The sequence below is a fragment of the Adiantum capillus-veneris genome, chromosome 28 (genome assembly GCF_014529385.1).
Source record: "Adiantum capillus-veneris isolate H3 chromosome 28, ASM1452938v2, whole genome shotgun sequence".
Lineage (NCBI taxonomy): Eukaryota > Viridiplantae > Streptophyta > Polypodiopsida > Polypodiales > Pteridaceae > Adiantum > Adiantum capillus-veneris.
In genome coordinates, this window is record NC_140958.1 from 18,150,882 (window position 1) to 18,176,545 (window position 25,664).

A 25,664-nucleotide genomic window follows, 5' to 3' on the forward strand; every position below is an offset into this window, starting at 1 on the left:
CCAGTTTGTGACAGGAGTTTCCTTGAGGAAATTGACGGCTGTGCCAGGATGAATGCGTGGTAACAACCTTCCAATCCGCAACAAGAGACGAAGTGAAGGGACATCCCGAAATATGGCCATCTGGCTGCCCAAAATGACATCCCAATATGAAGGATGCCAATGACCAAAAGATTGCGAGACAATGCCTCCACTTAAATGCGAAACCATAAGCGTTCAAGGCTGTCGTTGATCCACCAGCATTGGCAGAAGCATAGCTTTTCGAGCCAAGACATGCCGATGTAAATCCAGAATATTAGTCCCTCCCATTCGCTTAGGCGTGCATAACTTATCCATAGATAACAAGCACAATCCTTTCTTGTGGGAGGATGTACGCTAGAAATAGATACATAAGAGACCCAAGGTGCCGTTGGGGCCAGCATAAAAGTGGCAAATAGAACTGCACATAAGCCATCATTATGCATTGGACAATTCTGAGTCGCACATGATGTGCTTAACACACACACACACAGCGACATGCACCCTATGCACACACTCTCTCTCTCTCTCTATCTATCTCTCTCACAGACACACACACACACACACACACACACACACACACACACACACACACACACACACACACACACACACACGTGTGTGTGTGTGCGAAGGTGGAGAGCAGGTTTGCCTTAAGGATTCTCTCCACTTTCTTGAGTGGTATGGCATCGTCTTTGTTCATCTTTCATGATCTATAGTAGAAGATTGGTGACCGGATGAAAGTTCTCTCGCATAGAGGTGTTATTGGTTGACTTGTGGGATGTTCCTACACGTGAGTTGAAATTCGGGAATTGCTTAGAGTGTCATTAGCCGCGGTGGATCAGGGTTGAGCGGAGGACATCATTTTGTTGGATAAGGGTACTTTCATTGCCGGTTTTGATCATAAGTGCTTGCCTCCACATTGGTCTCCTGCTCTCCTCTCACAAATTGATTGATACCATGGTGTGAGGATTTTACATAAGGTGCTTTTGAGATTAGATGTCTGGTCTCAAAATATCCAATAAAAGTTGCTTTTCAAGAGCTACCTGCACAGTTTTGGTTGCTTAATATGTTGAGGCAGATGGGAGCTATCTTTGGCATACCCTTCGTGTGTTTAGTGCAGATCGAGACATTTGTGCCATTTATTAAGGGGGCTATCACCCCTTCCAAAGAGTTTCCAAATACTATTACTTTTGAATGGAAAGGGGTGTTGCACTTGCAGAGGATTGTGGTTACGGGCACACCAAACTAGTGTGTTAGGTGTCATGTGATGGATCATTTGGTGAGACTACCCTAAAGGGTGACACTAGGGACATATTGGGCGTAAGAGGGGATGACCCTCTCAGCCACAATAGACCCAACAGAGTTTCACATCAGGAAGATCCTTCACAATAGCTCGATAGTGATTAGAGGGGGTCAACAGCAAGACAGTGATCAACAAGAATAAAGATAGAGATAGGAAGGGTTAGGGGCAGCCTGTCCTTGTTTATAGACGATGGGTAGTGAGACAAAGGATTGATGAGGCAGGGTAGTCCCTAGATAGACATGATGTGAGATTACCAGACCAATATTGAGAGGGTGATCCGGAGCTATTGGACAGGCAAGTAGAGCACGAGAATCAATTGCTAGAGGCATTTTGGGATTAGTTTGAGGTGCCCAATGGAGGCTAATTCAACAATCCATCGATTCTTTAGCAATCTAGTCACATGTGCCTCTCACAGTAGGGGCTATTGAGAGACAACAAGATATTGAGTCTCCTTGTTTAGCTGAGGAGTTTGATTGCTCACTAGGCTTTGCTTCATTATCAGACATTCCATGCTACATGAGATTGCTAGTCTATTTCTATGCTCGTGGTTCGTGATATGCAAAACAACTCAAGTTAGATAAAAAATATCCGAGGGTCAATCTCAAGGATCATTTAGTTTTCTCGTTCCATCTTGATATTTTGGTGTAGTACATTTAGCGATTACACCTAGATCGTGCTGGTCTTTAGAGGGGTGTCTTGATGTAGTAAAGTTACATACCTAGGCAATCTTACCCAATTACGAATATTCAAGAGTTGGCACATCACGATGCAACACAGATGCTTACATATGCAAAGACATAACAAACGCCGCCGCTGAGCAATCCTTGTAGACAGACGATCTTAGGCATGAAGGTACTCAACGACTACCTCTTCACTCCCCCCCGCAAAAACCTAAAAATGTCCGGGCCATGAGGTTAGAGGACTACTACAACCAAACACTCCCCAGACCGCAACGTGTGTCTTTGAGAGGTTTTTCTAACATACAATTAAACGCTCCCCAGATTACCAGCCTGCATTGTTTAGAGGTTCCACGTCAACATTGAATATTCCTCTCAAGGAAGCCTGAGCCGAAGATATTCAGAAGATAGCATCAAAGAGCAAGCATTCTCAAATTGGCATCAAAACAACTTTAGACAGATCATTTGTGTTTCAAACAATAGTTCAAACAGTTTTGTCAAACAAAGTTCAAAGAGTGTCAAACTTAAAAAGCATTCTTGGTGTATCTTGGTCAATCGAGCTCGAAAATTCGACGGTCATTCCATCTTGGGACCTGCACCAAAGTTATGGTTAGATTCCTTCCATAAGAGTGAAGTCGACCACAACATGGTCCATAAGCTCTCAAAGAGTCAAAACTAGCTTGGACAAACAATATTCTTGTAGCGGTGATGGTAGTCCAATGATATAGGGATCACACTCGGCCTCCAAGGTTATCAGTTTGTAGAGAGAAACCTGATGACAAATGTCTAGAAATTTCAAGTTGTAATTTGCTAGGTACCCCAAGATACCCCCCTCTGCTAGAAGTTGCACTTTGAAGGAAGATGCCATGTAACTTCGGGCAAAGATTTTCCTGAAAGCTTGTGAAGTCCTTGGAGTGTGCGGCTTGGTAGCTATAGACATCCACCACTATATGCCACTGTCTTTGAGAAAAGTGGTGGCTCGAAAGATCTTTGATTCTTTTGAGTAGCTCCCCATGGCATAGATGTTGTCACACGAGGCATAGAGTGGTAGAGCTCCACTCCCAGACTGCAACGGCCCCAAACGATGGCGCCCCTTTTGGTATTTCCTTATAATGTTGCAACAGGGTGCAACTTTGTGGCTCTGCTCTTCTTCTCCACGCGGTAGAATCCTAGAGAGAGAGCCCACAACACGTGTTTAAAAGCCCTTGGCCATCAAAAAGTAGTTTACTTGGAAAGCATCGTCTAAAAGCGATTGGTCCAAAAGCAACTGCCCAATAGGTTGTCCGTACAACGTTGCCACGTCATCAACTGTTAGTGCAAAACAACGAGGTGTCCATACAGCTTGCCACATCATTAGTTTTTACGCAAGTTGTTCAGTGTGTGTGACCTACTTTATTTAAATGATTTTAGGCCCTCCAGGCAAAGATTCCGCAAGTTATTGTGGGTTAGGATTTTCAATCCTATCCCATCTTTAAATTTGGGCCACTGTGCAAGAATTTTAAGTTGGGAAATCCTTCTGTTGTTGCGCCTTCTGCTAGGGTTTAGGCCCCTAGGCGGATATGTGCAAGGTGGCTAGGGTTCGGCTTGGGGAGTCCTAAGCGTCTAGGTCTTCAGTGGCATGATACGTCAGCAGCTTGTGACATCCCCCCTACTTGAAAGAAGAGTAATCGTTCGCAATTATATCTGCAAAACATATCAAGTTAGATAAAAAATATCCGAGGGTCATCTCGAGGGTCATTCAAAGCTCTTGATATTCTAGTGTAGTAAAATTAGTAAGCACACCCAGATCGTGCTGATCTTTAGAGGAGTATGTGGATGCAGTAAAATTATATACCCAGTCAATCTTACCCAATTAGGAATAATCAGGAGCTGGCACATCACGATGCAACACAAATGCTTACATATGCATGTTACAAGACATAACAAACAACACCGCTGAGCACTCCTCCTAGACAAATGATCTTAGGCATGAAGGTACTCAACGACTATCTCCTCACTACCTCCGCAAATAACCTAAAAAATTCCATGCCATGAGCTTAGAGGACTGATACAACCAAACGCTCCCTAGATTGTAACTTGCGTCGCTTGGAGGCTCCAAGCAGCCTGCGTCTTTCAGAGGTTTCACATCAACACGAATACTCCTCTCAAGTAAGCCCGAGTCGAAGATATTTAGAAGACGGAATCAAAGACCAAGTATTCTCAAATCCGTACCAATACAAGTTTAAACAGATCATTTGTGTTTCAATCAATATTTCAAAGAGTTTTGTCAAACAAAGTTCAAAGAGTGTCAAACTTAAAAAGCATTCTCAGTGTATCTCGGTCGATCGAGCTCGAAAATTCGATTGGCTTTCTGTCGTGGAACTTGCACCAAAGTTAGGGTTAAGTTCCTTTCATAAGAGTGTAGCCGACCGTAGCATGGTCCATAAGCTCTTGAATAGTCGAAACTGGCTTGGATAGACACTATTCGTGAGCTGTGATGGAAGTTTAATGATATGGCAATCACACTTGGCGTCCAAGGTTATCAACTTGCAGAGAGACACCTGATGATGGAAGTCTACGAATTTCAAGTTGTAATATGTTAAGGTTTCCATGGCAAGCATTTTCAAGATACCCCACTCTGCCAGAAGCTGCACTTCGAAGATAGGTGTCATGTAACTTTGGGCAAAAAAATTCTTGAAAGCTTGCCATGTCCTTGGAGTGTGTGGCTTGGTAGCTATAGACATTTACCACTGCATGGGACTGTCTCTGAGATCAATAGCCTGGAGCACTCAATATTCAGCATTTAGCCATTGTATCGGCATTTGTACAAGTTATGTAAGCAAGTACTTGCTCTGGCAAAAGAGCAAGGGGCCCTTGAGGGTGGTTGGGACCCCACATGTGGTGTCGTCTCTCTCTTTTCTCTCTTTGCCTGTTGCTAAATTGGCTTTCTCTTACAGAAAAATAATTCTAAATGAATTATTGGATTTCAAAGTGAGAGAGTTTTCTCGCTTGGAACACAAGGAAAAATAATTGTAAATGAATTATTGGAATTTTAAGTGAGGGTTTTTCTTATTGGAGACATCCGAGTACAAATATTTCTAGTGCGTCATTAAGAGTGATGACGGGAGCACTGTGAAAGGGAATATCTGTGAGGCCACCAAGAATAGGTACTTCTGATGCATCACATCGGATGGCTGACAGGGAGCATCGGGAAGAAGTATTCGACCATCTGGGAACGGACATTCTGATGCGTCATAGGATGGGTGACATAGAGCATTGTGAAGGAGATTGTACCGTAAGTTCGGTAGGAAAGGACTAGGTAATGGGTATTCTTGATGCGTCACAAGGTGAGTGACGGGTGCATCGGAAAGGGGATATCCATAGTCGGGAGGAAATTCCGAACTATGTTAGAATTGTGCACAAGGATGAGCAAGCACTTGAATGAAGATGGGTTCAGAGGAAACTTTGAGGATGCTTTCTGAGAAAGTGGGTTGCTTCTCGGGAAAGCAGATGCTTTTCCGTGAGGAAGTTTATGTATGCATTGCAATTGTGCATGTGATTGCATCCAGGGACGCCTGGGAAAGTGCTGTGAAAGCATTGTTTTTAACTTATAAGGTTTTATTGAGTTTTTGGGCAGGTTCATATCATTTTTAAAATACCTGGCCGCCCACTCAATAAGTGGTATTGAGTGGGCAGCCACTAGACAAATAAGGCATTAGATCAGCCAGCGTTTTTCTCTTCCTCTTTTTCTAACAGAGCCAAAAAAATAAAATAAAAAAAATCGAAAACTATTCTTGATTTCGCTTTTCTGGCATCCCCTCGCCTCTTCTATTCCTGCCGGCTGCCAGAAGCAATAAAAGCAGACTCTCTCTCTCACTCAGAGGTCTCAGAAACGCCAACACTAGGAACAAGGGGAGGTGCTACAGATGTCAGCCACGAAGATGAACGTCGGCGGTGAACCTCATGGTTGCCTCGAGTGTAGCGGATGTTGCCAGGACTATGTAGGCGAGTTCCATGGCGAAGAAGTGCCTACGAAGAAAGTTCCCATCGTGACACGTTGCTGTTTTTCTCCGCTTTCAGCCCATAAATGTCGTAGACGGGGCTGATTTACAAGAAGGAACCCGAGAACACACCTCTTCTATTTGTAGGATTAGAAGAGAAGGATTTTTGCACAGAGATCTCTTCCGGGAAGTTGCTTTCTCGTAAACCGAGTTGCGTTCCGAGTGTGGAGACATCGAAGGTAACGATTTTCTGTTTTTGTTTACTGATTGTTTGTTTGCAGGTGAATTTTCTCTTCGTGAGGGAGTAGGAGTAGAGGAAGGCATGAGCCTCTGTAGAAGAAAAGCGCTCTGAGGAATTAGAGCCAGATCAGCCCAAGGGTTCCGTACCCAGGTTTGGGAAGTAGATCCACGGATCAGAGAGAGGTAGTCTCTCGAGTTGTGATCCGGAAGTTGAGGTTCCCAAGAAAGCAGAGTTGTTCTGCGAGAAGAGGACTCTGGAAAATCGAGTAGGACAAGAATTGCAGGGATGCTATGCCCTTAGTCTGGAAGGTGAGATCCAGAGGCGAGAACCTTGGTTCTCGAGGATTTGGAATAGATGTTCCTTGGAATAGGGTTTTGCCCTAGGAATAGGAAGTTGAGACTTCCAAGAACTTTCAAGTCTTATTCTAGAACGAACGTGGTAATATGTTCGGTTCAAGTGCTTGTATAGACTTCTCCTCAGTAATAAAGATACTATTAGGGGGGGGGGGGGGGGGGGGGCAGCCCATCTTCTGGTCCCCATTACTATGTTGATCTTCTCACTCTCTATCTCTCTCTCGATCTATTTCTCTCTATATACTCTGGCTTCAGTATTAAGTAATAAATTCTATTTATCCGAGTACATTTTATATGTTATGCGCTCTTGTTTGTGACAGTGGTATCATAGCACGGTCTCCTCTCTTTCTTTGTGAAGGAGGACGACTCTGGGAAGATACGGGAAGAAGCCATGACAAGCTAAGAGAGAAGAAAGCAGGCGGAACCCTAAGTCCTGCAGGAAGAGCTCGCAGAGTTGGAATTTTTTTTTCTCTCTGTAGGAAGTCGACCAGACATGGGATTCTCTAAGAAGCCGGTAAGAGCATGTTGCTCAAGAACCCAGAGAATCAGAGGAGGAGAACATTCAAGATTATCCAGAAATCGGAAGTGAATCAAGCTCTACTATCTCTATATAGAAAAGACTTAAAGAATTCTCTTTATCATCTACAATATCATCTCATCTCTCTTACGGTATACCTATGAATACTAAGTCTAGAACTTTATCCAAGAAGCATCGACAATCTTGGAAGGATCTAAAGGCGGTCTTTTAACGACCTGAGAACACTCTAGTCACTTTTGACGGAAGCGGCGATATGCCGAAGGCTATCGCTTTGATTCGACAGTTTGAATTGCCTTTGCAAAACGGCAATCTTTGAGAAGCGTCTAAGGTGAGGTATGTGACCAAACACCTCAAGGGGATTGCAAGTACTTGGTGGTATACCAAAGCTTTGAATGGAACTTACGACAAAGGCTCGGATTTAATTCAAGCTGAATTTTCTACAAATTTTTTTCCTCTACGCTTTGAAGAAGGCATTAGAGAAGATTGGGATCGGTTTGCCCAATAGGAATATGAGCGAGTCAAAGCAAGTAGTGGTCCACTCTTGCCAAGGTAGCTATACTCTTGACCCTCTCTAAGGAAGGAAAGCTAAACGTCAACGAAGGACTTCTGCTCGAATTTCGTAGATTCATCCGCAAGATACTTTGCAGGGGATAGTGGAGTCGGCAATACACGCTAAAAGTGTACACACCGTCGTACATAGAATCCAATTCCCGTAGTGGGATGGGAACCATTGAATACAGAAACAACGAATTTTTGTTACCTCTCCTCAAAGGATATTTTGTTATCCGGAGAAAGGTTTGGAGTAAGGGAATTCAATCTAACTCCTGAGATTTTGAACAAAAGACCCTCGAACTTTAAGTGAGAGGGCAGGTCTTTGATCAAAGATAAATCTTTAAGGAAACATAAACCGCGTATTGCTTTTATGCACAAGATATGCATCGTCTAACCAAGCCAATCACTCTCGAGTATTTATGAGAGTAGGATCAAGTTAGAACATTGTTCTATAAGATGAATTGATTTGTTCATCATCCGGAAGGTCAATAATTGATCTGATATTCCGCAGCTCTCCAACAAAGTACTTGCTATTGCAGGTAGGACATTACGAAAGAACCATTCGGAGATTTCAAGCAGAGTAAAAGCTTTTGCTAAGCTAGAAGCCTAAAACAATTAATGGAAGCTATGGTACTGCTTTTCACACAAGTGAATGAACTCTCTTTACAAGGGGAAGGAGCAAGCAACGACTACGGCCTGTGCTCGAGGAGTCCAAGGATTTAAACCCTACTTTATTTGATGAGCGGGTTTTGCTCTAAGATTGAGCCAAGGGATTGTCAGGTTGAGCGTCTTCGCTCTAAGGATCTTATGAAGGGAAGGTAATTTCCTAGGTTCATTGAAACTCTAACACAACTTTAGCATTATGTACACCTTTGGGTACATGGATAACACATGCAGACCTATGCTAAGGAATTGGACAAGAGTTTGTTATACTCTCTTGAGCGTTTTTTTTTTGTGCGCAAGGGTATTCCGTCACGAGAATCTCTATTTGAGATGTGTTCGGTAGAAGAGTTTCTCTACGGAGAAGAGGTTTCCTGATTGTCTTTGATCATTGAGTACGTGATGTGCTTTTACCATTACAGCAACAACTTTTGGTTGTGGTATATGTTTCTCCATGAGCAGGTTAAGTAGCATTTATACGTTGTTGGAATCAATTGAACTATTATCTTCGTGACAGTATGATTCACCAACCGTTTTAAAATGGTACGAATTACCTTAACCGTATGTGGGAGAACATTCCTGAGAATCACAGATGGTTCGGTCTATTGTGAACCGGGTTTGAACATACCTTCAGAAAATGATACGGCTAGAATCTTATCTGCTTGAGATTTTGCAAGTCGTCATTGATGCTTGCAAGGTGAAATCAATTTTGATGATTTTGTAAGAAAGAGATGCTAATGGGCGTCAAGAAAACACATCTAGTGGTAATAACTCGCAAGAGGAAAAAATTGGAAAGAAGGTACGCCGTGCACAAGGAATCTTCGGATTGGAACCGTCTGTCTATGTTGAGCGACAGCTTGGAACTAGAACCTTCTCTAATGAGATTGCAGACTCTGTTTGTGAAAGAAAGACATCAAGATTAATGCTCTATGATTTGGGCATTCCCTATGTGGGAAGACACAAGAGGTTTAATATCCTCAGGACTAATAGCGCAAGATTACACGCAAAAACAAATACCTAGATTGATTTCTAAGAGGATTATTCTTCTCAAGGTTGCAAAGGAGGAATGGAGTTAACAGATGCTCAGATGAGGAAACTTTTGATCTATTGGAAAGACATGAATGACGGGTTGCCTACGTCACTCGTAAGATTGATGATTGGTACAGGACATCCTCGAGGTACTAGAGGAAGAACATGAACCAGTAAGGTAAGTATTGGATTTTTGTTTAATTTAATTCTTAAGTTCTCTTTTGAGAAAGGCACCATTGAGCAAGATTTGGAATCTTTCCGGTTTCTCCCCGGCAGTTCAATTGGACCTCTATAGTTGAGGACAACTGTTTATAAGTGAGAGGAAGGTTGCTAAATTGGCTTTATCTTACAAAAAAATAATTCTAAATGAATTATTGGATTTAAAAGTGAGAGGGTTTTCTCGCTTGGAACACAAGGAAAAATAATTATAAATGAATTATTGGAATTTTAAGTGAGAGGGTTTTTCTTATTGGAGACTTGTGAGTAGAGATATTTCTAGTGCGTCATTCAAAGTGGTGACGGGAGCACAGTACTATGAAAGGGAATATCTGTGAGGCCACCAGGAACGGGTACTTCTGATGCATCACATCGGATGGTTGACAGGGAGCATCGGGGAGAAGTATTCGACCATCTGGGAACGGACATTTCTAATGTGTCATAGGATGGGTGACATAGAGCATGGCGAAGGAGATTGTATCGTAAGTTTGGTAAGAAAGGACTAGGTAATGGGTATTCCTGATGCGTCACAAGGTGGGTGACGGGTGCATCGGAAAGGGGATATTCATAGTCGGGGAAGTTCTGAACTGTGTTAGAATTGTGCACAAGGATGAGCAAGCACTTGAATGAAGATCGGTTCAGAGGAAACTTTGAGGATGCTTTCTGAGAAAGTGGGTTGCTTTTCGAGAAAGCAGATGCTTTTATGTATGCATTGCAATTGTGCACGTGATTGCATCCAGGGACGCCTAGGTAAGTGCTGTGAAAGCATTGTTTTTAACTTATAAGGTTTTATTGAGTTTTTGGGCAGGTTCAGATCATTTTTAAAATACCCGGCCGCCCATTTAATAAGTGGGTAGCCACCAGGCAAATAAGGTATCAGATCAGCCAACGTTTTTCTCTTCCTCTTTTTTTGATAGAGCCAAAATAAAAATAAAAAATGACAACGATTTCTTGATTTCGCTTTTTTGGCATCCCCTTCCCTCCTCTATTCCTGCCGGCTGCCAGAAGCAATAAAAGCAAACTCTTTCTCTCACTCAGAGGTCTCAGAAACGCCAGCGCTAGGAACAAGGGGAGGTGTTGCAAATTTCAGCCACGAAGACGAACGTCGTTGGTGAACCTCATGGCTGCCTCGAGTGTACCGGATGTTGCCAGGACTATGTAGGCGAGTTCCCTGGCGAAGAAGTGCCTACGGAGAAAGTTTCCGTTGCGACATGTTGCTGTTTTTCAGCCCATAAACGTCGTAGACGGGGCTGATTTACAAGAAGGAACCAGAGAACACACCTCTTCTGTGTGTAGGATTGGAAGAGAAGGATTTTTGCACAGAGATCTCTTCCAGGAAGTTTCTTTCTCGTGAACCGAGTTGCATTCCGAGTGTGGAGACATCGAAGGTAACGATTTCTTGTTTTTGTTTACTGATTGTTTGTTTGCAGGTGACTTTTCTCTCTGTGAGGGAGTAAGAGCAGAGGAAGGCATGAGCCTCTGCAGAAGAAAGTGCTCTGAGGAATTAGAGCCAAATCAGCCCAAGGGTTTCGTACCTGGGTATGGGAAGTAGATCCACGGATCGGAGAGAGGTAGTCTCTTGAGTTGTGATTTGGAAGTTGAGATTCCCAAGAAAGGACTCCGTGTCCGAGAAAGCAAAGTTGTTCTGTGGGAAGAGGACTCTGGAAAACCGAGTAGGACAAGAATTGTAGGGATGCTATGCCCTTAGTTTGGAAGGTGAGATCCAGAGGCAAGAACCTTGGTTCTCGAGGATTTGGAATAAGGAACGGAAGTTCCTTGGAATAGGGTTTTGCCCTAGGAATAGGAAGTCGAGACTTCCAAGAACCATCAATTCTTATTCTAGAACGAACGTGGTAATATGTTCGGTTCAAGTGCTTGTATAGACTTCTCCTCAGTAATAAAGATACTATTACGGGGGGGGGGGGACCAGCCCATCTTCTGGTCCCCAATATTGTGTCGATCTTCTCACTCTCTCTCTCCTCTCTATCTATTTCTCTCTATATATACTCTGGCTTCAATATTAAGTAATAAATTCTATCTATCCGAGTACATTTTATATTGTTATGCGCCCCGTTTGTTATGCTTGTGTGAGGTACTAGATTTGAGTTGAAATCCTTAAACTCTTTCGATGCACGTGACTCGGGGACTTCAGAGTTGATGTAGGTAAGTTGAGTGATGATGCTCTTAAGTCTGTTAACTAGGCTATATGTCCTCCCCTACACCCATAGTAAGTTTGTAAAGTTGTCGTTTAAGACGAACTTTGCTCGTTTTAGCTCTATCCAAGCTTCACGTGCACTTTTGCACTCATCAATGAAATGAGCGTAGTTTGGTGAAATGATGTGATGATGATGCCTAGTGTTGCTCATCTTTTTCTACATTTACTACGACCATTGCCCTAGTGTGTGTGGCTTCTTGATTGGCTGGTGGTGGTTTGACTACTACCCATATGGTCTTCTTCATCAAATATCCCCTGAGCTTGGTTTGCCAGGTATGAAAACCCTCTAGCAATGCGCTTCTCCGCCATTGTGTCTTGAGGATAGTCTGATCTCAGAGACTCTCCAAGATAGTGTCTTTATCCTCTTACACATGCACAATTACCTCTCGAGGTGTTGATCAAGATGTGTGTTGTAATGTAGTGTGTTGTGCATGGATGTAATTCTTTTTAATACGGAGAGAGAGAGAGAGAGAGAGAGAGAGAGAGAGAGAGAGAGAGAGAGAGAGAGAGAGAGAGAGAGAGAGAGAGATTGTATTATCGTCCACGGAGGTCAAATATGACCCATGGGACCAAACAAAATTTTACAATTGCATGCTTATACGTGAAGACATGAGATACATATCAATTAAGGACTGAGGGTCCATCAAGAGAAAAAAGAAAGAGGGAACAAAATCTAGGGGGGAGCAGTTGAGGGGAGAGCCTCTTTTGGAGTTCGAAACTCTTGAATGATAGTTTTACCGCCTCGATAGACTGCCCATTTGGCTTGCTTGCGAGCTTCAGACATCTTCTTGAGCTCGTCCTTTTTTATTTTGAGTTGATTTGTGGTCAGCTCCTCAGTAATCCAAAGCTTTGTTCCTTTGAGGAGATGGGATTGACGTAGAAGCTTCACTCGCTCCTCTTTATCCTTTAAAGTAAGGACACAATGCTCAGGGCACACATGTCGGTGTGTATCATTGATCCAAGCGACCGTCTCTGGTTTGATGTTGATTGGTTCAAGGATGTCGTTGAGTTTCGTAATTGCTTCTTCAAGACTATCCTCAACTGTGCACCACGGCGGAGGGAGTCCACCGATGTGTACCTTGAGGGCATTCTCTTCTCGAAGTCTTCGTTCGCAGAGCTCCTTTGTTACACAAGCCTGTACTTCGGTGATGGTTGTTGAATGTGCTTGGTTAACCTTTGCCTCAACCTCCTTTACCTTGTCGGTGGCGAGGTCAACCATAGAATCGAAGCGTTCTTCTAGCTTGCGGAGGCGAGATTTGAGCTCGAGGTTCTCTTCCAAGACTCGATCAAGAGCTGTTTGAAGCTTAGTGATTCGATCGAGTTTGCTAGGGGCTGCTACCACAGCTGCAAAACTCGGTCGTATTCTGGAAGGGGTCTTTGGGGTCGTCATCCCTATGCTCGAGATTCGAGAAGGTCAGCAAATTTGAGGAGAGCTCAATGCAAGAACCCCTGCTAGGTTGTGGAAGCAAAACTCCAAAGAAAATGACGTTAGATATCTTTGCAAACGGCTCTGACGGCCTGTCATGGGCATCTACTGACTCCAGAGGTGGAGACCTTCTGTTGAAGGCAGCGCAGCAACTTGCATGCCTACAGAGGCCGCCGGAATCAGAGCTACGACCAGCATGCCTCACTGTCGGGAGCCTGTTGGAGATGGAGCGACGCTGTAGGCTTGTGTAGGGCAAGGCAAGGCTGATTCAGACGCCCTCCCACAGGGCTACCCCTCGCCCACAGAGAGAGAGAGAGAGAGAGAGAGAGAGAGAGAGAGAGAGAGAGAGAGAGAGAGAGAGAGAAAGAAAGATCTATTAACGTCCTTTAGGAGGCCGAACTCGACCTATAGGACAAAACAAATACATCCATCTTCCATGGGGTCTAGTTCATCAGGTAAGGGGAAAAAAAAACCAAAATTCACAGTAGCTCAGAGCTCCATGGTCATGAGCTTACTGTTATACAGTGCGTCAAGGCTTTTATGACTCATAAAAGCTTAGTTTTACATAAAGGGTGATAATCCATGAATTTACATCAAAATATATATATAAGGAGAGATAATCTCTACTTTGGGGGTGTGGGATTCTTGAATTCTCTAATGAGTGCTTTTCCAGCTCTATATACTGCCCATTTGCCTTCTTTCCTTGCTTCACGTACTTCTGCTAATTCACTGGCTCGATCCTTAAGCTGCAAAGGGGTGAGTTCATTTGAAATCCACACCTTAGTGCCTTGTAGTGATTTTGTTTGCTTCATCACAGCTATCTTCTCCTCCATAGTATCATAATGTACTGCTGCTTGCTTCCCTTTGACCTCCACGTAGATTGGATCTCCAAGGTCCACAAAAGGCACTGCTTTTCCTAACTGGTGCTTCCATATGGTTGTTTCTGTCATGTATTCGTCCTCTTCTATGACAACTTGGGTCCCATCATCCGGCATACCACCAATCCTGATAACTTTTTTATTTGCCTGCACTTGGTCTCTTTCTTGCATTTCTGAGATAACTTTTGATACTAAAGTGTGGGTTACCTGTGTAGGTGCTGAATTCATGTTTGCCTCATTGTTCTCTTCCTTGTGTGTATGTTCTTGCTGTTCTTTGAGTTGTAGTTGTGCTTCTAACCGCAAGATTTTCTCATCTTTCGTAGCTATGTCTGCTTTCATTAGGGTAAGCTGGGTTTGTACCTTTTTGAGAAGAGAGAGAGAGAGAGAGAGAGAGAGAGAGAGAAAGAAAGAAAGAAAGAAAGCTTTATTTACGTCTTCTAAAGGCCGAAGTCGGCCTATGAGACAAATCAATGTACATCTAGTGGTAGTCCGGGTGTCCGGAAAAGAAAATACTGAAAATAAAATGCTGAAATGAAAGCTAATCTAGAACCGGGATGTGCAGTGTGGTGGTATGATGGTAATGTGTGGTGGTATGGGTATATATGGCTCTGGCACCGCAGATACTGACCATATGAATATATGGATGTGGATGTAGCTCTGTCACAACAGAAAATGACTACCTCGTGCTGAGTGAAAGTAAAAGTGTGAGGGCATACCTGTATCAGAGCTGGCTAGTAGTGTGTAATGGGTGATGGGTATAAAAAGTGGTACATGGGGGGGAGGGGCTGAAAAACCCGATGTAAGTGGGTGCTCCAATGTGTGGTGGAGCGAGCCCTCTCCAGTTGCTGCTCATGAAGTGTACGGATCCTCAGTATATCCTGTTGGTATAGATGGGACCGTCGGTATCCTGACTCCCGGGGTCGACGTCGTGCTCGTTGTGCCTCTGCCTGCTCGAGTGTCAGCCCAGTCGTCGTCGGCGGTGTGGGATCCCCTGAAGTCATTCTCTGGAAAAACTGAGTGATCGTCTGTTGAACACCTCCAGTGTCATGTGGTCGTGGTCGTGTAGACTCCTCACGTATGTGGAGTGCTCCTGTGATGAAATGGCCCACATGAGTCTGGTCTCTCCTCCTCATGCATGTCTGGAGAGTGCCCTCAATCCCAAATCTCTGTCTAAGCTCTGAGTAAGCTGGGCATCGTAGCATGAAGTGCTCCTCCGTCTCCACCTCTGTCTGACACACTGAGAGAGAGAGAGAGAGAGAGAGAGAGAGAGAGAGAGAGAGAGAGAGAGAGAGAATTTCTTTTTTATGTGAAGTATCTCTTCACCTAGGTTGAACTCACCCTTCACAAAAGAGAGCACTTCCTTTGATCTTTCTTTGATTTGCTTTTGATGTTGTGTGGAAACTACTTCTTATGACAAAGAGTACCAAGACACTAGTGTGAAAGCATTCTTGCTTGATTCAGCACTTGGTGGGCTCACAAGAATGTGCCCTCTCTAGTGGAGCAGCCGGGAAGTCACCCTTGAGGCCGGTGCCAAAAGGAGGCACTTGATGCCTTTGGCGGGAATGGGCTCTTGAAGTTGATAGCACTGGTGCTCAAAGTTAGCACTTGCGGTTTTGTATGAAGAAGATGGTGGAGCCTTGCACAACCTTGGAGGGCTTGCGAACCTGCGCGGGATGGTTTGCTTTGGACCCGAATGAGGATGCAATGCAGCTGAGGGCGGGGCTTGGAGTCCCGGTTGAAGTGGCAAGTAAAATGTTGCATGCGTGGGAAGTGGTCCTTGCAGATCCGCCTCTAGCCGTTAATCAAAATGGAGAGCTGCCTTCATTTCCATTGTCAAACTACCGATTTGAACCCGCCTAACTCAAATGAACTACCCAAACTTGGGTGAACTAGGCCAACAAGCCCACGTGCAGGCTTGTGAAGTAATGCCCCAAAAATAACCTCTTTGAAATGAACTCGGCAGTGATGAAACCACATACACAAGCTCCTTCGCTAATCAAGATGATTAGTGGCCCTAATCAAGTCAGATTTGTGGAGATAAGGGCTCGTTGCAAAGGGCTATTGGACTACGGATCTGCGACACAGGATGGTAATTTTATTAGGAAGAAATTATGCAAAAACTTGCCCCAAAAGTGAACCTAATTATACAAATAGAGGACCCTACTATCTTCTTAATCAATGTTCATTAATCATGGACAGTAGTGGCTCATTAGGGTTGTCAAGAATGCGTTCTCACCTAATCAATTAGACATTGATCAGTAGAAGATTAACTAGCTAGTATGCTTAAACTAGGAGGATTTAATTGGCGAGATTAAGAGATGCTAATCTTATTGTAGCTGTGATACTGGTCACAAATGAAAAGACACGTCTCATTGTGGAGAGAAATGATTGTAGACGTAAAGACACATCCGTTGGACGGAGGAGTGTGGCTTTTAGCCAAGAGGCATGCCTCTAGAGTGAAGAGTCGTGACCATCCAAGTGTAGGGGTCCTCCTTTGCATGTCACTTCTCGTATCTGCAAATAGGACTAGATGTAATAATGTAACATAGTCACAATTGTGACAGGTGCTCTTTCGCTTCTGTGCTATCTGAGTAATCCGTTATGTCCATTTTTGACTGACTTGATGGTGGTACCTAGCTGATTCTGATCTTCTCACTGATGATATTTGGCAGGAATTGGTGCACAGACAGCCTTGAAGTTGGTTCGCCAGCATGGTTCTCTGGACTCGGTAATCGAAAACTTAAGCAAAGACAGGTCTACAATGCTACCTGATCTACACCATTAAAGTGTGATTAGAGCCCTGTTACTCAAAGGCTCTTAAGGACCATTTTTGGAATGTATATTCAAAATATGCATTTTGTTCTCTATGACAGGTACCAAGTTCCAGAGTCTTGGCCCTACAAAGAAGCCCGACAACTATTCCATGAACCACTAGTAACTTCTGACCAGGATCAAATAGAACTGAAATGGTCACCTCCTGACGAGGAGGTTAGTTCCAGAGCGTTGGCATTTGAAATTACAGTTTTGTTACTGTGATATAGATTCCCATTTTGGCTCTCATGCAAGTGCTGAAATGCAGGGATTACGGAAGTTCTTAGTAGAAGAGAACGGGTTTAATAATGACAGAATAATGAAGGTATTTTCTCACCAAAATGACATTTGCATTTCAATTAACAAATACCTAAGAAAAGCAAGTTAACTGCTGCTTAACTGGCAGGCCATTGAGAAAATCAAAGCTGCCAAAAACAAATCATCCCAGGGAAGGTACGACTACTAATTTATGAGTGTCTTGCAGACTGGTTTGGTCTTTTCTGCTGTTGATTTTGTGACTTATGATGCATTTTATTATTTCCAGGCTTGACTCTTTTTTCAAGCCAACTGCTGCTGCTGAATCAAAAGCAACCTCTGCGCCACCTAAACGCAAGGTGATTAATAGAAGTTTCCGTTAGCGTTTTCTCGAATTTTTACCTTGGCCTAACAAAATCATGCTCCAGCAGGATGCTCCTGATACCAAAACTGTGAAGCCTGGTGCAAAAAAGACCAAAACCGCTACTAAGGGGAAAAAGTGATAACATTCAAAATATTATTTGGCCCAGAAAAAAAAGCAACAACGGGGAGACCAACCATGAAAGAAATAGATTTAACATGCAACAGTCACTGGAGGAAGTGAGATGAGCCAACCCCTGCAAGGCAGAGAGAAATACGGTGTTGCACCAGCCTACTGTGCAGGTAAAATTAGTATACCAGATTGTTTTCCTTGGAGGAAATTCTACACTTTCTAGTTTGTATGTTTAAGGTTGAGAAGCTTGCAATTGTGTCCCAATATATCCCATCTGTACATGAAGGAGTGCGCTTTCTGCACAGTTTTACACGAGAGTTTGGCCTGAAAGTAGTTGAAAGACTTGTCAAAGGGTTGCAAAGGTTCCTCTTTGAGCAAAAACAGACAAAAAATGAAAGAGCATGGCTATGCGTTTGAGGTTTGGAATTCATGCTTCCAGAGTTTTTGGCAATCAGAGTTAGGAAATTGTCAGTCTTATGCAGAATTTCTTCCTTTATCCAATTTCAGTAGTCATCAGTGCTTGTGTCAGAATTCCACCATGTTTTCTAAAAAAAGATGCCTCCTTATAAGCATATTGTACTTTCTTTTCTTAGCATGGTGACAATTTGTTGCTGCTGTTAATTCTAGTGACCATAGTAAGAAACAGATATATTTGTGTCTCAAGTGCATGAAATGGGATTATTTTCATGGGTGTTGCCATTGTATATTAGGCAAAGAGGTATTTTCTAACATACCTAAAACATCATTATGTAATATTTTACTTATTATTTAAACATTATCATGTATTTTTATACAATTTCTAGTAAAACATATTTAAGTTAAGAAAAACCATTTACCTAATGTAGACCTAAAACAGAAACAGGTATAATAAGCTTGTTTTATCTAACTGCATTTTCCATAACTCAGAATGGCCGGAACATGATTGACCAATGATGACTTTTAATTGAATCTCAATTTTGGAGTTAGATACTTTTCAATTTGGAAGGGCTTTGTGATCTCTTGCCTAGTGTTCTTTGCATTGAGTCACACAGAAGGATTCTAAAAGGTTGCTTGGCTAATAGGATTAAATATGCTCTGAAATGACAGTCTTTACATTTCATGTCGGAGCATCTACCACCTCGCCACAGCAACTTTTCAAAATGAAGCACCATCTACTGCATGTCTTAGGGGTAGTAGATGGGGCGGTTCACGCTATTCTATTAACTCTGGAAAATTTGTAGATTTGGGTTTAGTGGGAAATTTTGAGGGATCTCTTGCCCCCCCCCCCCCCCCCCCCCCCGCCCCCCCCATCAACCCCAAAACTTAACAATACACGCATGCATGCATGCAGTGGGAAATGACAATGATGAGCTTGTTCTTTAGTAGCACAAATCAAGGGAATGGTAGAGTACATGGAGCTATGCTCACAAGTTTGACCTCAACCATTGCAACTCTGTGAAACTTTGTCTAACATGGCTCAACATACATCTTCTAGGGAGTTCTCTTCCTACAGAAGCTTATGCTTCATCAAAAAGTGGTGGAAATAAAGAAATTTTGAGACTTGAGGTAAGGGGAGAATGATACACTCTTTGTTTTAAATCCGTTCCTGCATTAGGGGGTGCTCATTAAAAAATTGGGCATCTGATAAATTGTTTTGTGAGTCAAATTAAAATTTTGTGGAGGTTGCATATATAGATTCCCTAATTTAAGATCTTTTTAATGATCTATAACATCATAGAGATCTTGTGGTTTAGTTCATCCTTCAATTTATTTAGCACGTTTCAGAATTATGCCAATGAGCATCGTCTTTGACATGCTTTTGCCCTTTTGGCTTTGAATTGATTAAGCACTCATGTTGCTGTTACATTCATAGATTGCCCAAGGATATTGCCTATGGTTGTGCTCTTTGCAAATGACATGTTAACCTAATAAGCAAGCGCATAAATGTATGTCTAGACTCGTGCATTCTTTTATCTATGTAAAAGTTGAGATTCCAAGCTTTGTAGATGGCATGCTAAACTACAAAACAAGCTCATGAATGCATGTCTCAACTTGTGCATTCTTTTATCTATGTAAAAGCTATGTTAACTTTATGAATGGTGTGTTGGGCCTTTGTCGTCAATAAAAAGACAATATTTGTTGCTGCTGCTTCTATCCTTGCATGGATATATGCAAGATGATTATGTTTGGTAGACTACATCATGGGAATCATAATGTTGTGGTTGTTTTGATGTGCAAATGATTTACTTTTGGACACTTTGGTAAAAGTGTATCGAGGTGTGTTTAGGTAGGAACCAACGATCTCAACTTGCTCGTCTCTCTTGAAACATGCAATATGGTTTGCATTGAGTAGATGCCTCTAGGAGATGGTCTATGTATGTGCACATTTTGTGAAAAATAACATAGTGGGCATGAATGGAGTGTAAATTCAGCCCATCTTTCGGGTGCTTGCTTGAATTGGTCTAATTTTTGGATTCCTTGAAAAGAAAATAAATTCATTTTCATTTTTAGTGAATTTCCTAGGCTAATAATAAATTGGACGTGTCAACAATTAAATTTGGCCATATTCTTTCCAAGTAATTGATTACAAAAGTTATAACTGGATTGGATAATCAAGTGTGCATGGAGAAAATCCTCATATTAAAGGCTAGCACTCTAGAAAAACATCATCTCGGATTGAAAGTGAAGATGCATTTCTTCGTAAGGCTTTCACAATAGCCAAAAGTGGTAATCACACCGCAAAAAAGTTATTGATCCCATCCAAAACTTGCCCTATAAGACAATGAAGAGGGAGGAGAGCTTAGGTGAGAGTTATTGATGCACGTAACCACAAAAATAATTGTACAAACTATTATCGCTTTATTGAGCAAGCATAAACACACAAAATCACAATCACATTGAGATAAAGATAATGTCAAAAAAACTTGATGCTAGTTTATTTGTTTATTACGAATTCGACTAGAGACCTCTCATGTCATATCTTTGTATAAAATAGGCTCTCAAGGGGCTTTATATAGGTGTAAGATTCCCTAGGGTTTGTACCTGTCCTCCTTGGGTCTATTTACACGTGCTCTCCTTAGCAAGCCACGTTTTCCATTAAAAATGAATCTAATCCCCCCCCCCCCCCCAAACCAAAAAAAAAAAAACCAAATCTATGGCAAACATAAAGCATTTCATGGAGATGGATGAGCATTGGACTTTGAATATATAATGTGCATCATTTGTCATATTAGGAAAATATGATATGCTACTTAAAAAGCCATCCAAGGTAGCACGGCTTAGAAGAGCGGTCGTCAAAGAAACTTCTAGACTTTATTAGTAAATGTAGCCTATAAGTGATGATGAAAAAATGGGATTTTTTTAATCTTTGTAAATGTTGAAGAGGGCTCTTACCAAGTATATTCTGCCCAATGGTAGTGTCTACCTCTTTTACAAGTGACTAGAAAGTAAAATAGTGTGCACAGGGAGTGGGGAGTAATGGGTGGTTGAAAAGTACATAACCTAATAAAATTACATCGAATTGCATTGACAGTAGTGCAATCGTCATAGAAGACACAATATCACACTTTCATGATGTCAAACTTTCTTGGAGGGGAGAACATGAAATGGGTCTCACCCCATGCTTATTTTGTGCAGGCACAACTGTTTACCTCAACATGAGAATTGATGTTTGTGTGGATTTCACTCTTCATAATTTGGTGTATAGGATAAACAACAAAAATTTTGTTACTTTTGTGAGTGCAACACTCGGGTGACTTATGCATTAACCAGTTCTACAATTTCACTATTAAGTAGACCAAAAGGAAAAATCAACTTTGAAAGTTTTGCCCTCTTGAGGCCATTCTTAAGGGATGGTCAAAATACCCTTTAGAAAATTATAAGACCGTTTAATTCAATTCTTAGCAATTCAGGGTACAATTTTGAGGTTTCCAGAGAGCACAAATGATGCAAGAGTTGTTTTTATTGTTGTCTTCCATTGTCTTGCATTTTCATCCTGCTTATACATAGTTGTGGAGTGAAAGCATTTTGGACAAGGAAACTTTGTAGTTCTCAAATCTTTTGGGAAGAAATTCCCTAAAAAAACGAGGCTTTGCATAGCATTTTCTTAAATATCAAGTTGATGCACTTGAAAGAAAGCCAATTTTTTGCTTTTACAAATCATTCAAATCCTTTCTTAGGATTTGGAATTATAATTATATTCTTAATCCTTCTCAAATACTGTTAAAAAGATTTATACTCCTCAAAACACAAGAAACTCAACAAAATAAGAATTCCATAATACGATGTACGGCTGCTATTTAAGAATAGCACAAAAGACAAGACAACATGGGAGTGGGGGAAATGGGAACGGGTGGCAAGACCCATGAACCAACATGGCATCGAGATTCTAGACCCATTGGCACGCTCAAAAGCCATGTGTGCAAAATTACTAGCCTCCTTAACGTACCAAAGGCTTGGGATATGATTGACAAAGTAGACCTCTACTTGTAAGGAGGCCCTTGGAAACAGGCTAAAGTGCAGGACAAAATTCTAGCTCCAAGCCAGGCTTTTTTGGAGCTTGGAGGCTGCACAAGGGAGTTAGTAAGAAAGTGCAAGAAAGTAGCATCATCATTGGAATGGAGGGAGACCTTCAGATACTTCATGTGCTCATCTTACATTGGTCCCCTTGGCTCTCCAAGTTAGGATGAGGATCCCTGAATATCTTTTAGAGGGAAGTCTCCAGAAAGATAAATAACAAAGGGATCTCCAAGCTAACAGCTTTGGGATGATAGCAATTGCTACTGAAAGGATGTAGACTAGTTGGCGGTACAACATGGGTTGAATCTAAACAAAAGGATTTTGATCACTATAGCTTCAAAAGTTCTATGCAATAGGCCAATGGTTGCTGCTGTTGGGTCAAAACTCGATCAAAAATTTGGCATTGATCCAAAGACAAAAAATTTGCACTTGCCAAAACAACGACATCTTACGGAAAACTAATGTATAAAGCAGATTGATTTACTCAGCCCATCAAATTGTGGAAGGTAAATAGGTCTAAAGGGAAATGGGAAAAGAGCATAATGAACATTTGGGAGGCAAAAATTACCAAGCGCAATGAAAATATTTACTCGGAAGGTATTGTAGGGGGCTCTTCCAGCTGGAAACAAGATTCTTGCTAGAGAGCTAGTCACAAATTCTTGCTTTGGATGCAAAAATAATTGGGAGGATTCTTGCACCTATTTAAAGACGCTATTCTTCATGGGATCCTACCACCAAAATCTGTATATGGTTGCAGAGGACTTGGAAGGTGCTCTTCTTTAGAAATAACTTGGTCCTGGGAGGGAGAAGCTTTCAAAATAAATAAATTCTTGTATGCACACAATTAATTACGAGATGTTTCTACCTAAAGAAAACCTAAAAAGCAAGGAACCTTCAGCTATTTGCGAGAAACTTTGTCGTAGCCCAATTCAAGAGGATATTGTGTGTGAAAGCACAAAGCTGAAGAATGGAAACATGGACTAAGTTGTATCAATGGCTCAGGCTAGTGAATTGTACACCTCTTTTTGTAGAAATGTTGTCCCCTCAAAGCACATGTATTGTTTGAGGTTCATTGTACAATCTGTGTTGAGTTAAATCACAATTGGGAGCATGTCTTTTTTTATATAAAAGATGAATGCACAAACATCGAAGAAGCCATTGAAATATAAAAGGATTTTAGATGACAATGCATTGAATACCAACCATCCCCAATCACTTGTGAACTTTTCCTTCCTTTTTTGACAAATTTAGTCAGCTTATAGTTCAAGCTTATGCAAAGTAAATAACTTGAGGATAAATGTAGATAAGTAAACAATTTTTGTGGATCATTAGATTTGAACTACATTGAATAATCTAATGCTTTGAACATAAATTACATCAAACGAGTACTTCATGCGTCCATCCTATCCATGTCATCAAGTAAATGACATCTTAGTTTCTACATAACCAAGATTCCCCAATTGATTCTCTGCATAGCCATAAATTGACTTTGATGACTTGCTTCTACAGGTATATTTTGTTTCATAGGTGCTTTTGGATATAACTTTCCTAGGTTTAGAGGTGCAAGGATAATTTATAGGTTATTCACAGTTTCAAAGCTTTGTAGCATGTTTATCTACTGTGGGATGTGTATGAGCATTGATTATTTTATGGTCTACACGTATTTCTATGCGTGAGCACTTTTGACTGCAATTGAGCTCTTTTGATGGCAGTTTATCCCCGCAAAGATTGGTTTATGCATACATCTCTATTGACGCTTATTTATGCACAAGTCCTTATCTTAGTAATGATTACTCCACTTATGTATTAGGAGACTTTGTGGCCTTTTTTGCCCATAAGAAAAGGTAGAGAGAGAAAATGCTTTTCATTTTTGAAAATGTGAACAAGAAATTTAAAAACCCAAAATTGTGGGGGGGAAATCCACTTTTTTACTGGGTGCACAAAATGCTACTTTTCGGGGCCTACATGTAGTGTCATTTGCAAATCTCTCAAGAATGTGTCCCTGTCCCAAAATTTATCCCTCTCACTGCACCATTTTTCTCTATTGGTCCAGATTTCAAGTTCCCCCCTACTCATTCTATTCTTTCTCTACACGTTTCTCTGCACCATATCCAACCCATCATCTTTCCCATATCCAAACTTTGATCATGAATCCTGTTAAGAGCAGCATCTATCATGTCCATGTTAAGTTAGAAGATGAATATTCCCCTCTCCAAAAAAGAAATAGGTTTTGTGAATTTCCTCCTTTTTCCATTGAAGAAACGAGATCAAAGGGAAAGAAGCACATTGGCTTATGGACGTATGGTAGATTGTATCCCATAGACTCGAGCACCAAATGCACCCCACCACTTTTCAAATTCTCTTCATTGATGAGATTTGTAGGAGATGGTATGAAAGGACTATGAGGATATACACAAAACCTTGCCACAAAGAGGGACATTCTTGAGTTGGAAAACCATTTGCTACTATAGTTCAAGGATTGTTTTAATCATAGGCTTCAAGAATGCAAGGAAAAGGTTGTTAACCTGCAATCATTGCTAAATACGGTCAAAAAAAAGAGGACAGAGCTTGGGCTTAGACAACGACAAATGAAGTTGAAGAATATTGAGAGTCTCAAGGGAGGAGATGGAGGCTGCAAAACAGAAGAATTAAAGCAGTAAGGTAAAATTGATTTATTTTTCACATTGGTGTATTTGTCTTGCAATTTGGTATCTTTGGATGCTATAATCTTTGTGTTTACCTCACATCCTTAGTTTAGCCAGGCTGTTAACTAGGAAACATGGGAGGTGCATCACAATCATTTTGTGAAGTGATTCCACCTATTCTTTCTGGCAACATATTGGATGAAAGTAGATCTAAGAAGGCTAGGAACAAATGCATCAACGGTTTTTTGCAGACTTCTACCTTGGAAAAGGATGAAGTTCAAGGCTCTATGGACAAAGCTGGAATCAGTAGGTCGGGTTACCAAAAGTTTTTCAAAATCATGAATAAAAAGCTGAAGCAGTTAAGAGTGAAAGGCTGCTTGCTACCAAAGCCATCAGTTGCTCAACAAGCAAGGCTCAAAATTCATTCTACGATCATGGACATGCTTGGAGAGCCTTCCATATCAATGACATATATCTTGATAAGAAGAAAGATCTCAATTTTAACTCTTTCAAGAATGTGTTCTTTGACTTGAGAACTTTGCCGAGGGCAATAATAAAATTCTATGATCTTCAACATATTAAGGTGATGGGCAAGTCATTTTTGTGATCAAATTAGATGAAAGGTAAATTGTGAAGAATAGAATGTGTGAGAGAGTATCAATAACCCTCATGAATAGAGCTCTTAATACCATAAAGGGAAAAAAAAAACCTAAAAATATTATTGTGCAGTCAAAGAACAACATTTGGTAGTTGGGTGCTTTTGAGGTTGATAGTGAGGAATTTAATGTGTTAGATTGGGTATTCCATCACACTAGTATCCCTGCAATAATCAAAGCCCAAGAGGCAGGGGAGGAGTTAGATGTTGAGGGTTTTGGTA

General features: G+C 41.6%; 2 protein-coding genes across 5 annotated transcripts in view; one reads left to right on the forward strand and one right to left on the reverse strand.

Annotated features, from left to right (window-relative positions):
• Nucleotides 1-18,240, forward strand: part of LOC147420128 (5'-3' exonuclease family protein) — a 73,005-nt gene extending 54,765 nt beyond the window's left edge. For 3 of the 4 annotated variants that reach the window (XM_086504388.1, XM_086504390.1, XM_086504391.1), the window contains 6 exons: nucleotides 16,759-16,840; nucleotides 16,960-17,074; nucleotides 17,166-17,222; nucleotides 17,304-17,350; nucleotides 17,442-17,511; nucleotides 17,581-18,240. In XM_086504388.1, coding sequence (XP_086360514.1) covers nucleotides 16,759-16,840; nucleotides 16,960-17,074; nucleotides 17,166-17,222; nucleotides 17,304-17,350; nucleotides 17,442-17,511; nucleotides 17,581-17,655 — 446 coding nt within the window. In that variant the 3' untranslated portion in view covers nucleotides 17,656-18,240. The remainder of the gene's footprint in view (nucleotides 1-16,758; nucleotides 16,841-16,959; nucleotides 17,075-17,165; nucleotides 17,223-17,303; nucleotides 17,351-17,441; nucleotides 17,512-17,580) is intronic. The other variant, XM_086504389.1, reaches the window with a different exon arrangement.
• LOC147420129 (uncharacterized) lies at nucleotides 12,456-13,172 on the reverse strand. The gene has a single exon (XM_086504748.1). It carries the CDS (start codon nucleotides 13,170-13,172, stop codon nucleotides 12,456-12,458), a length of 717 nt encoding a protein of 238 aa, XP_086360874.1.
• Nucleotides 18,241-25,664: the final 7,424 nt, after the last annotated feature.

Bases quoted from the DNA above. Each gene is read 5' to 3' on its own strand.
- LOC147420129 (XM_086504748.1), bottom strand. From the start codon at position 13,172: ATGACGACCCCAAAGACCCCTTCCAGAATACGACCGAGTTTTGCAGCT.